This window comes from Erithacus rubecula (assembly GCF_903797595.1).
Source record: "Erithacus rubecula genome assembly, chromosome: 8".
Classification (NCBI taxonomy): domain Eukaryota; kingdom Metazoa; phylum Chordata; class Aves; order Passeriformes; family Muscicapidae; genus Erithacus; species Erithacus rubecula.
The window spans coordinates 13,929,686-13,947,734 of NC_136659.1; the positions used below are offsets into that span (position 1 = coordinate 13,929,686).

General features: G+C 41.1%; 1 protein-coding gene across 1 annotated transcript in view; it reads right to left on the bottom strand.

Annotated features, from left to right (window-relative positions):
- Positions 1-2,132: 2,132 nt before the first annotated feature.
- Positions 2,133-18,049, bottom strand: part of PPP1R1C (protein phosphatase 1 regulatory inhibitor subunit 1C) — a gene marked incomplete at its 5' end in the record, with an annotated part of 44,511 nt that continues 28,594 nt past the window's right edge. Inside the window, 1 exon segment of the mRNA XM_079310459.1 lies at positions 2,133-2,233. Within this exon segment, the coding sequence (XP_079166585.1) occupies positions 2,145-2,233 (89 nt within the window). The 3' untranslated portion in view covers positions 2,133-2,144.

Genomic DNA, 18,049 nt, shown 5'->3' on the forward strand with positions numbered 1-18,049 from the left:
CCTCCACCAGCCTGTGCCTTGATGTGCAGATGAACTGGAAGTCCTTCCTCACTGACTGCCTGGACCCTGGACACCATGGGAAGCCCTCACCCAGGCACAGGCAATAGAACCTCTCCTGCAGGCCTGCCTTGGAGTCAGTGTTGGATGGAACATTTTTTGTCAAAACACACCAATAGTGCAAGAACTAATGCTGATTTTTCAGTTTGCATTACTGGGGGGAAGTAATGGTAGTATGAAAAGACAGTGGGTAAATCCTTGAAGACTTCAACAGAATTTATATCGATCTTAAAAAATAAAAAAACCACAAGAAATCCAGTAATTAAATTGATAGCAGGATAATCAAAACTTTCCTGTACACTACACATTGTATTTCCCCAAATGCAAATATGTTTCAGCCAAAACCTATGATCTTTCTCAAGCAAAATTCCTCTGACTTCAGTGGAAAATATGCTTTAGAAAGCAATGCTTTAGAAAGGAGATTTAAATCTTTACTCTTAATATCTACTTAGGTATTATCTGATTTTGCACCCAGAGAATAAACAGCATATGCCATTCTGAAAGTCAAATACAGTTCAAACTAAATCTGGGTGGGTTTGATTTTTCCTATTATTTATAAAGGGTAACTATACTCAGGACCAGCAGCTGACCTGAAGCAGTGTTTTCAGTGGTGAATTCTCCAAGCTCCTATCGGGTGCTGTGTGTGTTTCCTTTGAAATGCTGAGATTCCACATGTTCAATAGCTTGTCCTGGTATCCAGTGTTATAAATCATGTCCATGCTTTCATTGGCTCACAGGTCCTAGACAGTTCTCATCTGCACCCTGTGGGTACTAATAACCAGCAAAAAGCCATTAATATCCAAAGTGCTTTATTAGCTAGCAGCACAGAGAGATGGTGTGAGGTTAAACACCAGTGGCTGACTCACAGCTTAGGAGTGCTGTGGCAATGAGCAATTCTGTGAAGAGCCTGATGCTGTGTGAAGCAAAGCCATGGCCAAGCTGGGAGCAGAGCCCAGCACTTCTTGCTGCCATTCCAGACCTGACCTGGGGCCATTCAAACAGTTTCTGAAGGGTCATTTCCTTCTTTTTGTTGTTGGGGACATGAAAAGCTCTCAGTCCTGTAAGTCCTGTAGCAGCTTCTGTATAATTGCAGAGTCCTTCTTTAGTCCTTCTTGCACACCCTTGCTGAGCTGGAGTCGTGGATCCTGTCTGCAGTGTTTCTAGAGAAACTGGAACCAGAGGGGACAGATACAGACATACAGATGGAGGGGGAAAATGGTTCTCAAATATAAAGAAGCACTAGTTGACAGATCCTGTTCTCAGCAGATCTTCCTGGAAGACCTCAGATTGAGAGTGAAATCACCATGCAAGGCATAGACAAAAGGCTCTGTGTTTTCCTATAGTTTTTTTTTCTTTTTTATTTTTTTTTCTCTGTGTTTGTTTTTTTGTTTTTGTTTTCTGCTTTTTGCTAGTTCAACCCTTTAAAACAGACTTGCAGCAATGGAAAGTTAAACTGAGGCCAAAACTTTTGTATCAAAGGCAAACAGTTAATACAAAATGACAATGAATTCATTTAAAAATCTGCCCTTGATTGAAAAATTAAAAGAATCTGTTAAGTGTGACTTTGAAGAAACATTGTTTGCCTTCTCCACCTTATTCCATTTTATGCCACAGAGTTTGCATGGTCTAAAAAAGGGAAAGGATGGCATGAACCATGCTGGCTTCAGCCAAAACCCTGGGACTCAGACTCGAGGTGAGTTTGTGAAGCATGATGTCACACATCCAGGGAACACAGGCTCACCTCTGCTTACATTTTTCTGTAGCAAGACAAACCCTCTGTACAATAGGCAATCTTGTCTAAATTAATGTATTATTTATTTTGTACCTTTTAAATCACTTTTATTTACAACAAGCCTTAGATACAGCTCACACGCAGCAGTTAAGCTCTGGCAGTACTGAAGTCAGGGAGCTAACACATTTGCAAATTACATTTCTAAGTCATAGAAAATAAAAGAAAAAAGACTTTAAAAGAACAGTGAAGAAGGGTCACAGGACACTTGTGCAGTGCCTGCAGAGCCCCCCAGGGCACGGGGAGCAGGGCCCAGGGCCAGTTCAGGGACTGTGGGACAGGCTTGGGCCAGCTCTGGTTAATGGCCCCACTCCTCTTCCCGCTCGCCAACTCCCTCCTCTTCTTCTGGGAACACCGAGTCACTCTGACTCTTCAGGTGCTTAATCCCTGAAAGCACAGAAATCATGGTTAAGGTTGTGTTCAGCTTGCATCCGGTATTTTTTTTGTGAAGAAAGAAACAGAAAATTACAATAAGGGTAAGTTTGGTGCCCATGTTGACTAAACCTCTTAGTTAAAGTAATTTTATGGTGTATTTATAACAGAGATAGTCCCTTCCTTGAATAAAGTCTCTGAGCAATATTTGCTTCTCTTTTTTCCTTGGTAAGCCTTGAACAAGTTTATGTTGAGCACCATTGCAAAGCTGTCCTGAGGCAAAGAGAGGCTCTGTCCCGACAGAGAGGAGACTGCTGGCACTCAAGCTGTGACAACAATGGGTAATTTCTAGCATGGAGAATGTGTTCTTTTGACCTCCAAGTACCATGAGGATGAAAAGGGTAAATATCTGTCACAGGACATTTGAAAGTTCAGGTTTGAGGAAAGTTAAGGAGCACCTACTGCTGGCTGGTTTCAGCCAACAAGTGAAGTAGACTTTCTGAAAATGAATCAAATTGCAGTTATTTCCCTGTCTCATGAGCAGTACAAGGAAGCAGACTTCAATGAATAGGCCTAATCCCACCTTCTCAGCTCCACCTTGGTGTGATAGAATTGGAGCTGCAAAAAGAAGCAACATCAAGATAAAAAGAGAGACCAGAGAAGAAGAGATGTTATTTTCAAAAAATGTAAAGAGCAAATGCACAAGATTAGTCTCAAGGTCCTCCTGTTTATGACAAAGTGGGAACATAATTATTCATAAAAAATGCATTATTTGAACAAAACATAAGCCTGAATTAAGCTGTTTTCTGGAGCCATTACTGTCATGACATAAAATCATTTTTTTATTTCATTAAAGATCACATATAGTTCTAGCAACCATTTCTATCTGTCAGGAAAAATGCTTCCCTTTTGTATCACTTCCTCTATGATGAGGAGAAATGACACTCCAGCTGCTTTGTATAAACCACTGCTGGATAATCAAACACTCCAATGTGCACCCTGCACATAGCACTTGTAGGGGCACAGTTTCCATAAAGGGGTTCACCCTGGAGGAGTGGGGGCAATATAAAGGTTACTGCTAATTGTAAATAAGAAGAATTGATGATGGTGTAAGTCCAAGAGGTTTGGCCCCAGTGTCACTTAATCTGGAAGTTCCTACATCTCACTATTTATGGCCACACCATTCCAAAATACAGGATAGATTTTTTCCAAATATATAACTTGAAAAAAAATCTCAGCATAAGTTATTCCAGTTCCATTAAGTTACAAATAGCTGATAACAATATCTTACAATGGCTGTACAACAACCAGCTCCTCTTGTAACAGGAGCCCATCACTCTGCGCTGGACCCTGGGCTCCTCCCTCTCTTTTCTTCCACACAAATGACAGCACACAGTCTCCTGGGAAACTGTTGCTCCGACATAAACTGAGCAAATACATTAATGCTCCAAAGCCACAGTGTTTGTAAGTGTGCCCTGCAATAACCAAGCCATTTCCAGTTAAGGAACTGTGATCCATGATGGTGCTCAGCTGCTACCAAGCTCTTAGCAGCTCCTGTGTAGCAACACCCTTTAGTAAGACAAACACTTTAAATATGATTTCATCTAACTGTAGGTTAATGGACGTTTGTTTCCAAATTATGCTGTGTTTTTAAGGTAAATTTGTCTCCTGTTGTTTCCTCTGCACTTACAGAGCCACTTCTTGCACGATTCACAGTACTCACCTAGCAGCTGCTGTTCAGTGCTTCAGACAGGAATTGCTAGGAGCCAGAGTGAATCTTTTTTCTTTTTTTTTTGGGAGCTTTTCAAAGATGAGAAGGGGAAAGTTATGGATAGAAAAGAAGGCATGTGATACATGGTATTATGAAACCATGGAACTGTATTTTTTGTAGGAGTGAAGACTTTTGGTTATGTGGTTTAATTGCAATATTAAATAGGAAAATTGTTGAAAATTGAGAGAAATTAAATCTATGAGCATTACCCATTGATTTCTGCATGGCAAATAGCTATTGATCTTATTTAATGATTTTTTCATAGCCTCCATTCTGCAGCCTGCCTTCACCTCTGCCAGTCATTTTATGCTACATTGTGCTTTGGAAGTTTCCTTCTCTGACCAATAAGTGCACAAGACTTCATGTCTGATATAGAAGCCTTGAGCTGTTCTCACAGCATCAGGTTGTCAGAATGAACTGGCCCTTGGTGTGGCATTATGAAACAAGATGCTCATCTACACAATGGAATAAATTAGTGTGAATTGACATAGAGAAAATGAAACTCCTGTCAGTAGCATATGACCATGTATGACAGGAAATGCAGGTAACTGTCCTGAAGCTCTGGAGCTGGGCAGGTGCACAGTGAGCCACAGCTCCAGAGCAGAGGCTGAGCAGGGGCTCTCCAGGTGGCTCCAGGGGGTTATTCAGGCTGTGCCCTACCCTTGGCCAATTTCAACCCCATGACAAGCAGGTGAAGCTCTACCCACAGAGTGTTGCTGGATCAGTTCAGCAGCTTTGCTTATCAATATCTCAATTGTTTGCTGAAAGGTTACATTCTGTTAGAGACTGAATAAAAATTCATTACTCTGGTCACCTCAACCATTTTTACAACCACAACATGGCAAAGCTAATTTATCAGAAAGGATATTTCCTTCTTTGGAAAAGGATATTTCCAATCTTTGTACCAGTAACACAGCCCATGCCCTCAGCTTTCTCAACTAGCAACCAAGAAGGACCAAAATGCTGTAGTTTGGGGATTATTTCACTGATTGAACACAGTGTAAAGATGAACATGAAATACAGACTGTAAGATTTTACTTGTTGTAGCTAAAAAACAAAACAAAGCCAGGATATTTCAGAAGAAATTGTTTGTATGTAAGAGCACATCCAAGTTAGAAACACCAAGTTACTGATTCCACATAAACTGCACAAGCTTTACAGCATCAATTGCAAATAGGGAGGACTGCAAATGCTGTTCCATGGGGTCACCCTGTCCCATCAATGTCCCTTTTTCCAGGCAATGAATCTATGGGCACTCCATTTCCTGTCCTGCTGCTGCTCTGTTTCTCTCACTGGGTGCCCTGCCCTGCTCTGCCCTTTCTTGGGGATGGGGCTCACAGGGTGCCACCCATCCCGTTGTCCCCAAGGGTTCCCAATCCCCTCTGCACTGACCCAGCCCCTGCTTCACAGCATCAAACCCTGCCTGGGGCTCTGCTCTTCTTCACCTGCAGCAAAAACCCTTCCAGACCAAACACTGCCCCTTCTCACCACTCCTGTACATGTTTCACACCCTCAGTGTGTTCACATTCATTCTTACACTACTTTAAAACAAAGTCTGTTTGGATCCTGCTAAAGCCAGCAGGACAAGAATTGGTAATTCACAAAGGGCTTACATTTCACTGCAGGTAATTTAATCCAATTAATGGTGATAAACAAACCCATAATTTCAAATTAGATTGAGTATCCATACACTAATATAATTTGAACTGTCAATTCTTTTTATGAAGTCACTGTCTCAAAGAATATTTGTAGAATTCTAGATACTTATGAATGAGAATAGGACAATATTTTTATCATTTTTGTAGTCACATCACATCCATGCTATTTCATCAGGAGCTGTCTTTTGCTTCTCTCCATCTAACCAAAGCACCAGCTTAGAAAGCTAAGTAGGGTCACCAGATTTGAAATAACCTAGTGTTCCTGAATTAAGTATCTCCTGGAAAATAATTTTTAAAATATTCAAGTAATTAAGGCAGCTCCCCATCCTTTTTAACACTTCTTCCTTCACTCTACTTCACTGCCCAAGGAAGGGTGTTGACATTTACCAAACTCAGAATTGAAGTCTGGTTGGCAGCTTGAATTCCCTAAAGTTTGAAGGGTTATTTATTTTTGTGATTTGGAGCTGATCCTCTCTCTATCAAAAACAAATTTCCAGATTTGCAGAAAGCAGTGAAAGGCAGAGATAAAACAGGCTCATTTTCATCTTTTCAGAACTCAAATCACTTTGAAATTATCATGCAAACAGGCCTGGCCAAAGAGGATAACAGCCAAATAAAAATATCTCAGCCAATGCTAAATGAATTATTTTCTAGTTTCCTTAGCAAAAAAATGAGACTATCAAAAGAAATATCATATACTCATACCACTAAACAGGAAAAAGGACTATTCTTTTTAATGGTACATTCTGGTTTACACTTGCCAGTTAAATATATTTTGACTTCTCTGATGTGTCTTCCTCAAAATGCTTTTTCCCAACTGAAGTTTTGATCTAAAATATGCCAGGAAAACAAATAAACAAACAATCAGAAACCACAAAACCCAAACAAACAACAAAACCCAACCAAAGAGAAAAAAACCCTCAAACTAATGCCATTAAACCCAGCATCCAGCACAGGTCTTTGGCTGAGCTGGGTGCAATGCAAAGCACTTGTGGAGAGCCAAATGAAGCTGGCAGGTCTTCCAGGGCTGCCTTCCCCATGGATGGGGATGGTCCCTGCAGTTACAGGAGAAGAAGCAGCTGCAGCAGGTCAGGGGGAACTTTGGGGCACCTAACAGCAGCCTGCTGTACCAAGGAAAGTTTCCAGGAGATGAAGGTGTCTGGAAGATAATATTTTCTGACTGGATATAAGGAAGAAATTATTCCACTGAGTGTATTTTAGCACTGGTGTGATTTCCCAGTGAAAATGCATTGTGCCTCTTCAAGGAGATTTTCAGTACTGAACTAGATAAAGCATGGAACCACCTTGTTAAACTTGGTGCTAATTCTGCTTTATGCATCAGACTGAACTGATTGGACTTTCTCAAGGCTCCTTGCAACTTAAATAACTTACCCCTGCACACACATCTCCTAGGCATTTGAACTTTCTTGGTAAAAAATTTGATTTTTTTGGCTGGAAAGAAATTAAATCCTGTTGTATATTTAATTTTTTTAACAGATGAAATACAGGAGGGTGTACATTCCATGCAAGAGCAGAACAGGAAACCAGTAAGAAAAATGGAGGCCCAAAAACCTACTTTGAGCTTTCTCTTGTTTCCTCTTCACATAAATGATCTGTTATCACTCTCCTTCATCTGTACAATCAGTTCCTGAAACCTTTAATCCATTTTTACTTAATTGAGTGGTTTAGATAAGCTGTGCTTGCATACAAGTCAGAGTTCAGTGCTTAAGCTTTCATTAGTAACTCTTAAAAACCATTAATCTTATCCCTAACCCTACCTGCCCCCCACTTCTTCTCCCTCTACCATTCAGCTCACCAAAAATGATGCTCACTGGTTCCACCTTATCAGCCCTCTCTGGCCCCATCCTCCATTTTCTTTGATCCAGTTGCCCTTGGTCCCAGTCTCAAAGCTTTCTGGACAAGTGCCTGGTGGCCTCTCTCTCCACCTTTACCAGCTTGCTGATGTCTTTGACTCTGACTATTTTTGCCCTTGTTCTCCTTTCCCCTGGTTCTTCTGCTGTTGCAACACCTTTCTCCTTGCCATTTTCTCTGGTAGTCATTTTCTCTTCCATCCAAATTAAAACTCTAGAGTGCATCTTCTATTCAAGCTTGTGGAAGTCTAAGACAATACCTCAAAGTGGTCAATATCAAGCTCTTGATCTGAAGTCCTGTCCAAAACATTCATCTACCATGAATAATGCTGTCATTTCTCCCTGATATTTAGGCTTACACATTTCTGATTTCCACTCTTCTCTAGATCCATATATCCAATTGTCATCTGAGTCTTGCATGTTTTTCTGGTTTGATGCATCCCACATAGACTTTACCAATTATCCAGGCTTTGAAACTCTTATTATTCTGGGGCCTTCACTACTACCATGTCTCCTTCTCCAAGCTTTTTAAGTGCACCTCTTCTGCCACTACTTTCCCCCTTGAATTCCCTCCATTCATTTCCTCCAAGATATTTCAGACCATTAGGTGGCTATTTATGCTTCCAAGGAAAATTATTTTTTTTGCATATTATGGGTATCATCCACACTCAAATCAGGAAATGTTATTACTTTTTTTCTCAAATTGCAAGGCTTTTAGATTAGCATTTTCATTCCTTCTCCTAAAGTTCTGAAGAGGTACAACTATCTGCTTCCATGGCTACTTCCAAATCCTTCTCAAAATCCTCAGTTATGGAGTTTCAGAAACACCCTGGGAACATTTTTCTTGCCAGCCTGCTGAGACAAAGGCTTGCTGCTTTCCTCCCTAACATTCCCTATCTGTTCCTAAGCTTGATTGCTACACCCTAGCTGGGAGTTCCCTGGTGCAACAACCAGCTTCTGTTAAATGTTTGAACAAGGTTTATGTGGCATAGACCAAATTCCTGGTGTGGGTTCCTGGATGCTTCATTAACCTCAATAAGATATGACAAGAATTATGGCACACAGTGATCAGTGGATGATTACTGAGCATGGACAAAGAGCCAGACAAAGACTGCTGTTTGTGTGCAAACACAAGATGCATTTTACATACCTCTCCTTGTGTTTCCTCACTCCCACCTGGAAGAATGGCTTCAGTCTGACAAGCTGGCAGCTATTACTTCACTTGCTGATGCTCATGTTCAATAACCACACCAGATGACCTGTGGCAGGAGGTTAATCCTGCTTCCAAGCAGATCTGGCAAAAAGAGCCCAGCCTGTGTGTCCCAAGGCAGCTACTGGTGGTCCAAAGACTATCAAAAAGTTGTCCATGACATGACAATAAAACACAATAAAACACACAGACCCAGGCCTTGGCAACTCCCTCTTGTATGAGTGAGTGAATAAGAAAAACACAAGGGAGGAAGGCAAAATAAAAATAAACGGATGTGGAGAATTTTGCTTTATAGATGTTGGTCACTATGGACAGTCTGCTTGATACAGCCTTTGAAAGTTTTCTAAAATTTGGGTCGTTCTTTGTTGAGAAATGTTGCACTGAGCAATGGTCTCAAGGGACTCTGAGTGGCACCCATGCCTGTAATTCCTGTTAAGCAAGGTTTCACAGAAGCTTGATAATCAACATGCAAGGGTTGCCCTTAATCCTGTAGCCAAGGAGTTTGAATATAACCAGGTCTTTTCTTTATTATGCAAATTTGGGCCCCACTCCTCCAGAAATTAATGAGATTTTCTCTTACTATTGTTAAAGAAAGAAGAGTCAACATATGTAATTGATGTTAAGTACCAGTTCTAAAGACAAAACCCCAGCTACTGTTTATTTGCAATGAATTTATGTAAAATACTTCAAATTACTGTTGTATGTGGTTTTAAAGTTTGAGATATGAGATAAACAAGTCAATACAGAAAGTAGGTGATTAGATATCCTCGAACTCCTGCTTGGATTAGCCTAGGAAAAGCAAAGTCAGGCTGTCACTCTATTGTTTACAATTGCTGTAGTCTTCAAACACCAGCAGATATGGTGGACCTCCAATATTTAGAAGGAAAATAATCTGGAGGACAAATTTGGCAGTTTAAACTATGTTGACATTAGAGCAATATATAAATAATAATTTTACAATCATTCCATGTGTTGCATTATTTTATACCTCAGCTGAAATTGAGGAGAGAAAAATTCACACGAGTTGTGATTATGAGACCAAGACATTATTCAGCCTTGCAAGTTCATTTAATTTTTTTTTGGTCTCTCTAATATGCATGACTAAACCAAAACAAATTATCTGATGCATTGGCAAATATGATGGGGTTATGTAGGTCACATATCTGATCTGGAGTAGATCAGATCATCAGCATATTCAGCACGTCACCATGGCCCTGTAGAGGTTTGTGCACAATCATTCAGAAACCCAGCAACAAAGTATGACTAATTTTCTAAATGTCTGCTGGTTGCTGCTAACTCTTCTCTTAGCTCAAGTCATACAATCTTCAGTTGTCATGGTGAGCCTTTTAAATGACAAATGGTGAGGCTCATTTGAGGCTCCTTTCAGTCAAAAGGCTCACTGTTAAACTAGCACAATGAAGACTGTATGAGAGCAGCAAAAATCATGTTGCAAATGTCTGGCTACTTTCCATTTTGTTCTCTGAGACATGGCTTTCCACTTCCCATTTTCCCCTCTCAGAATGGCTAGAAGCAGCCCTGGCTCCTGAGCAGAGGCATGGAGGAGCTTCCTGCACAGAAAGGCTTTGTTGGCCCTGCACAGGCTGCACTGGAGAGGGGTCAGCTCTGCCGTGGCTGAAGGGACTGCATCTCCCACTCACAGCAGCCCCAGGAGCAAACAGAGAGCTCTTTGTCACCCCAGGCAACTTCTGCCTGTATGGAAACATCTTGTTCTGCTGGCCCTTCCTTCCCCTGCTAGCCCTCAGACTGCAGAAGCCAGCCAGTCTTCAGAGCTCAAGTGAAGAGCAGAAGCTCCTGCAGTCAGCCTGCAAATGCGTGTTTCAGCCTCTATCATCCCCAGCCCAGCACTAAGCACCCTTTGGAAAAACAGAAAATATTTCATAGCTGATTCTGTGGAAGATGGCTCTGGTCAAATACCTCAAAAAGTTGATCAGGAAAACATGCAGAGGTGGCTCCCACATCAGTCATGAATCTGGGCAGTGCTGCAAGGCTCTGCTCTCACAGCTCCTGTGCTGCTCTGACCAGGCTGCTGGGCCAGCAGTCAGGAGAGCATTAGAGTTTTTCAGCTGACACTTCTCCATCCCAATCTTTCACAACTAATAGACAGGCTTAGTGCTGCTGTGAGGGTGCTTGAATTCAACCAATGCAGGCAGACCTTCAAAGGTGCTGTGCTTTAGCAGGTCATGGGGAGCTTGTTAGATGGTCAGAAACTCCTCTGGAAGCCAAATCTTACTGGGCAATGTGTTTATTTGCTGGAATTGCTAAGCCCACACTTTTAACATCAGCACCATGTTCAGTCAGGCATGTCTGCCTGAGAGTAGGTCAAAATCACAGGGCTGGCAGGATTGTCCCCTTATGTCAAAGGATTACAGTAATTCCACCAAATAAAAGGCCACGTTTTCAAATCTCTAATCAGCTGCTCCATAATAACAGAAGTCAAAAGCTCTGCTACTGTCACAAATTATGTACTAGAAACCACTGGCCTTAAAACTTTGAGAGTAGCATTTTCTAAACACAGCTTCTTTCAATTAAACCATCTTACACTTTCACAGGATGCTTCTGTCACTCTTAGGATTCACCACATGCTTCTCCAGCCCATGTATCCACACTGTAGCCTGATTATCTTAAGCCAGGAGGGTAAAAGTGGGAAGTAGGTTTTGCAGCTAGAAAATCACATCAGCCAAGACTTGGGAAAGCTGATGCTAATGACAGCATGAAATCATGCTCAGTATTGCATCTACAGAAGATAAATCTGTTCAGAGGTAGGGACAAGCCAAATTTTAGTTATGTAGACTGCTATGTACAAAATAAAAAAAAAAAATTATCATCCTATATGCTATAATTAAGTAAAGAAAAAGTTAAGGAGAATTAGATAAATCTTAACTTTCATAAGAAGTGTTAACTTCTGCATTCTGAAATATATACCATTGTTCAACCTCAAATATGGATCAAGTGTAGAATTAGGTTGAAGGCTGTTTTTGACACCAGAGATTCAATTATGAAAATAAGGGTCCTTTCCAGGCCTTGAAATCAGTGAGCATTTATAAAAGTGGCCCTCCACTTGTCTCTAGGAATAAATGCTGTGTTCACAGCTACTATTCCTACTATTACAGAGGATAAAACAAGAGTTCTGCTCCCAATATGTTAAAAGGTAACTTATGTGTGAGGAAGGGAATCAAATGTCAAAATTATATTTCCTCTAATCTGTTCTTGCCAATAGTGGCAACCAAGAACATTTTCTCATTTATATTCTTTTATTTTATTTATTTCTTGAGTTCTTAATGGAAAATTTCTGACCTGCTCTCCTGGCCACTTCTCTTATTGCAGCACAATTATATCTGTATGTATTCTTGTCCCAAACTCCTGCTGATGATGTGCAAACCAGTCTTCAAAGCAAATGCCTAAGGGATTTGCCTTCAGCAATTAGTTCTTGGGGAAAATGCTGCATTAAGGAACCTGAACTGAAGGATTCTGAGCTTTTTGGACCTTATGTGGGCTGACATTTGCCCCTAGTTGGTTTGTGAGGTTCTTATGGTTGCACTGTGACAGAGGAGCAGCATGACATTTTATCCATGCCATATGTTTTAACTTCAAATTAAATTACATCCCTTCAAATGGCAATTTTTGTTAAGGTTTAAAAACAATTTGGCTGGCAGAGCTGTGTTGCTGGTGGGGAGAGCTGAAGCTGCATGCCTCTATTAAATCTGCAGCCAGCACCAGCACAGGGAAAAAGGGAAATGTTGTTTTCTGCAAACCTCTGAGCAGTAGGAACAAAGCCCAGCATTTTTTCCTGTGATTTACTTACAGTGATTTGCTCCCCCTAAAAAAAAAAGAAGGAATGCACTTGTCTGTGATTTCTTGTCCAGCCAGCAGAGAGACTTCCAGGGCTTAGTTTTGGTCTGTAACAGGCCCAGGGCAACTCCATTCCTGACTTGGTGTAAGCACCATGGATTCATGCCAGAACACTTTAAAAATGACAGTAGCAAACTTCAATAGATGAATATTTGCAGTTCCTTGAAGCTGGACAATTTTCATTTGTGCATGATTAGGAAAATACCTCTGCAATTTTGCAGTTCCCTTTAGAAAGAAAAAAAAAATCCACAAAAAATTTGCTATAGCAGACTATTTAGTTTTGTTAAAAAGACTATTTTAGTTTGTTTAAAAAAAAATGTATTCATGCTATAGGAAAATTAATTTGATTTGTATACATGTTCAAAACACAACAGAAATTAAGGTCTTTTCATTCAAAATCTAACTGAAAATGCTTTACAAAACATTTTAATCTCCTCAACTTCATAATCCATTTCCAAGAAGCTGTATTTCAGTTTTTTTAAGGCATTCTTATCTGACTTCAATTTTTAGTGGACAGCATTATGCAGCTGCTCACTTTTTCCTGGACAACTGCACTGTGACTCTACTTCTTTAGATTTTGACTGACATGGGAACTTTTCTGAGGTCAAGAAACCCAAACAGTTGAGAAAAATCTTATTGCCACATCCTTAGGGGAAAGAATCCTTGTCAGAGGAGAGGAGGCTATGATGCTGAGAAGCAGAATCCTGAGTATGTGATGAAGTCCTGTGTGTAATCACTGAACAGCTTTTGCTTCTTCTGTTTCACCCCCAGGTCTGGCAAGACATCCCCAGCATTCTGCTCTTCTGGATCCATGTTTTCTAGTTTTGTTATTGTTTTTGTGGTTATTTATTTCTGATCTGGGGCAGATATAGAAAAAAATTAGTTAATGGCAGACTTAAATTTCTTGTTGAATGCTCTGTGCAGCCTGAGATTTTTGGGGTTAGGATGGAAATACTTCCAGTCAGTTTTCAAAATGAAGGCAGGAGCAAAATGTTTGCTGGTCACCCAAAACTCCAAGGTGGTGTTTCTCTGCTACACTTCCATGTGAGGCTTCCACTTTTAATTAATCCTGTCTCTTTCTTTTGCCAGAAGTCTATAAGCTTCTCTGTTAATTTGCTGATTAATTCTCTACTGAGTTATAATCTTCATTGTGATCCTTCCTATGATGACAAAGGAGATAGGATTTTGGCATCAGCATAACCTCACATCATTAATATTGTAAATGCTGAGATTGATTCTTCTTTTACGTATTTTATAAACAACTTCAAAATTAGAAAAACCTTGTATGATTAAACAAGTGATTGATAGGCCAGTGTTCAGCTTATCCCCACTGCAGCTGAATATTAATAATAGGCCATTACTATTTTCATGATATTACCCTAGCAAGTCCTGATTTTTGCTTCTGAGACATTTTCCTAGGACATAGCATCAGCCATGGCAAGGTGACAAGCAGAGAGCTGTCTTACAGAAACAGGGAATGTTCTTCCCCAAGAGAGTCACCTATTGGTCTGAAAGGTGAAATTTGGATAGAGGCAGCTGTGGGATGTTGTTTTCACTGTGTTGTTCTCCCTTGAATCCCTTGAATCAAGGGAAACGAACTGGATCATAGCAATTTATGGTGTTTAGAACAGTAATATAGGTATATTTTAATCTTAAAAAAATACAAACCAATTTAGTACATAATATTAATGCACAACCAGGGCACTTCTCTGGTAAAGAAATTTAGCAAAATCAAATTCCTATCTTAGACATCAGAAGGTGTCTGGTACAGTGTCTCTGATCTTTTGGGACAGGAGAAAAAAGAACAGTTAGAGGTTTAGTTTGACATCTTTAGTAATATTTTAAATTTGAAATGTTTTCATTTTAATTTCTTCAGCTTATAAGCAAGTGAAACCCCACCAGATTCTTATATTTAAGTATTTTTGATTGCTGGACGATTAAAACCCAGTGTTAAGAAATACATTATTCAACATGAAATGCAGTCACCACAAACCATTTGCATTGCTGTAGATACAGCCTGTCTCACCTTGCAGTTGCCATGAGCAGCAAAACACTGGGACAAAATCTTTGGTGGCTCTTTATTGTTTGAGTGACCTGAACCTGTGAGAATCCTACCTCTTCTGTTTTGCCCAAGGCATCAAAATACCCCAGAGCCAGCATCCACTAAAACCAGAAGGCAATTATGCTATAGAAACACACTGACACAGAATTGTCAGAGCCTGAAAACAAGTATTGCTCTCAATTTCTCTGGAAAGAACAGCAAGAATATCACTGCACTAAGTTTAATTGGGGAAAATACAGAAAAAGTACAGAAAAGTTAGATTATCCTCTGAATGTTAAGACACATTCAGATCACAGTCATAGATTCTTTAAAAATCAGTTTTTGCACTTCTTACCTTAGATCTTGCTAAGAGTGAGTTGAAACAAAACCAGGCTCTAACAACTCATGGGATGTGGGGAATGAATACTGCAGGAATGTAGGTGAAATGCAGTAATAACCTCACAGATTGTAAATTGAAATGAGTAAGCTTTAATACAATTCTATTCCTTTTAACTGTTCTTGCCATTCAACAGCAGAGCTGCACCTAGGAGTCACCAGAGGGAGCCTGCATGCCAAAAATTCCACTGTTTTAAAAAAGCCCTCTCTTTTCTTTTGAGTTGCAAGGAAATTGAAAGCTGAATTTAGATAGTTTCTCCTCATTGCTGAAAGAAAAAGAGAAGCTTGCTGCCTCCCTTTGCCTCTGTAGGGCATGGCCAGCCCCTGGGGTATCCAGTGGCCCTGCCCTGCTGCTCCCTGGCAGTGTCCCTGCCTTCCCAGCTCTCCTTCCACTGGCTCCTCTGCCTTGAGCCTGGTGTCTGGACACAGTCCCAGCTGGGCTGGATGGGTGTGTGTCCCTGCACCTCCCCAGGGACAGGAGCAGCCAGGTGTCCCTGGGGTGCAGGGAGAGGTGCAGGGAGCAGCCCAGGCTCCTGCAGCTCCCAGGGAAGTGTGTGCACATCTCCTCCTTGCTGTGCCAGCACACCCAGCAATGGAGCACCCCGAGCTGGGACAGCCACAGCAAACTGCTCAGGGCAGCGTTTTCCTTCTGAGCACTCACTAGGTCCCACAACCCCTCTAACTGTGTTAGAAATGATTACTCTGTACATTGCTCAGAGCCTGGTGATCATCTCCTCAGGCTATAAAAGATCTGTGGAATAATGCTGGTTGTTCTCAGGTTGTGTGAGAGCTGAAAATCCTGAAGTATCTCCCTCCCTCTGTTTGAAGAAAAACTAGCAGCTACATCAGATGAGAGTTTTTTAACAACATCCTGCTGGCCTGTGCAGCTCACAGGATAATGAATCCCTTTTCAGATCCATATGCTAGCTGCAGTATTTCCTGTGTTTTTCTGGTCACAGTCACACATAATTCATGTGAGCACTCAGTCCTAGCTGCAGGCCTGAAAGGATGTGGTTGAAATCTTCAGGCTGCTCGTGTTCTTGTCTCCGTGCCAAAGCTCTGGTGGATGGTTTTGGGAACTCTGTGTTCTTGCTATACTGGGCAATGTTGCATCCCAAGGGGTGAAGGAAGGGAGAAATTATGGAGGGGAGTAGAACCACATGGCTTTCTGTAGAAAATTTTTGGTTTTCAATAAGTTCAGACCAATAGACATCCACTTCAAAAGGAAAAAAATCAAGTACTAAAAACCCAGAAAACATTCCCACCACAAGAAACCCAGCACAGATGGTCCCTAAAAACCAGAAGCATGGTTTCTCTCTGTTTCTCTTAGCTTAACCACAGATACAAGGACCACATGGTTCAGAATAGAGATATCACAGAGCTAATGTGCTACTGGGACCTTGACTCAGACCAGGGTGAAACCTGAAGCAAAAAAGCTACTGTCCCTGGAAGAGAAGCTTGTGTCCAGGAGCCACTCTCATGGAAACCCCTGCCCTGATCCCAGGAGTCAGAGCAGGTGTGGGAGCTTGGCTGGTGGCTGGGAGCCTGCACCTAGTCTCACAAAGAGCAGCACAGCTGGTGGAATTGCAGCTGGAAGGTCGTGGGATGATTTTGCTGTGTCAGGCTAATGCCCCTGCTCAGTGCACAGTGATGCCTTTCATGTTCTACAAATTCACTATTAACCTTGAGCTTGCCTGTCTTCTGTCTTCTGAAAGCTTTGCCTTTTGAGGGTGGGGATTTTTATATATATGCAATTTGACTACATAGAGAGGAGACATTAATAGCCAAAGAGGGACTGTGGAAACATGCAGTTAGGTGCTAATGCAGGGAAAGCTTTTCTTTCTAAGGGTAAATCAAATGAGATAGCAGCCACACACTATGGAAACTTTTCAGAAATGCACTACTTAGAGAGGTACCTCTGTATTACTTACTGCATCTACCTGCAGAAGAGCCCAATACAAGCTGAGCAAGCTCCCTTGCTGTTTGCCCAGCTGTGCCCCTGCACTGCTGCAGGAGCAGTGCGCTCTCCCCACTGGGGCTGGTCCTGGCACAGAACCAGGGAGTGAGCCCCTGACTTGTCCCCACTGCCTGCACAGCCCTGCCCTGCCTGTCTGGGAGATGTCAAACACTGAACAGGAGCAGAAATGTGTAATCTAGGTCTTCATTCTGCCATCTTGTTCAGGATCAAATTCCAGATTTACAGTGCTTTAGATGAAACAGAGGGGCAATTATTATTTATTGCAGCAGGGCTTGCTGGAGACAGTGTCTGCCATGTGGCTGGGTTGTTAACCTCCAGCACAAAACATACAGCAAGGAAATAAAATTTAATGCCCTGTCAAATGGCTGACTTCATAAGAATCTTACATCTTCTCCTATAAAAATATTATCTTTTCTTCAAAAGCTGCTTCAATTCAGAACACAAAACTGCCAAATTCTTTCTAATTTCACTATAAATACATCTTGTAATATAAAGTAACCAGAACAACACATGCTTCCCTTTCTGGGATTTCTACTTTACATTTTAAAATATGTACTATGTCTCCCACACTTTTGTTCCATAATACTTTATGTTGCAGCTCTTAAAATGCTGACTTTTTAATGTTGTCTGTTTCTGCTTAGAAACAATATGATGTTTACACTGTTATAGTATTTAATACTACAGTGCTTAATAACACTGTTTTCAAGTCATAAATGCTGTTTCACAGCATTTTTCTAAGGTTAGCTTCTATCATAAAGTTGTATCTTCAGAAGGAGGCCAGTTCAGCACTCATTGCAGAAAATTAGAAGATTATCAGATATGTGAATTTCACACTGAGACAAATGAGGTCAGTGGAAATACACCCCTAGACTTTGGTCTGTGTTGGGCCACACGAGGTAATTTAGGGACTGACATTAGTGCTCAGCACAGCCTTTTTTTCTTCACTCCAGTTAATAGTGGCAGATGACAAGTTATAACACAAACATCCCAGTTTTTCTGTGGAACAGATGTCAGGTTTAGTCTCCACTGGACACCT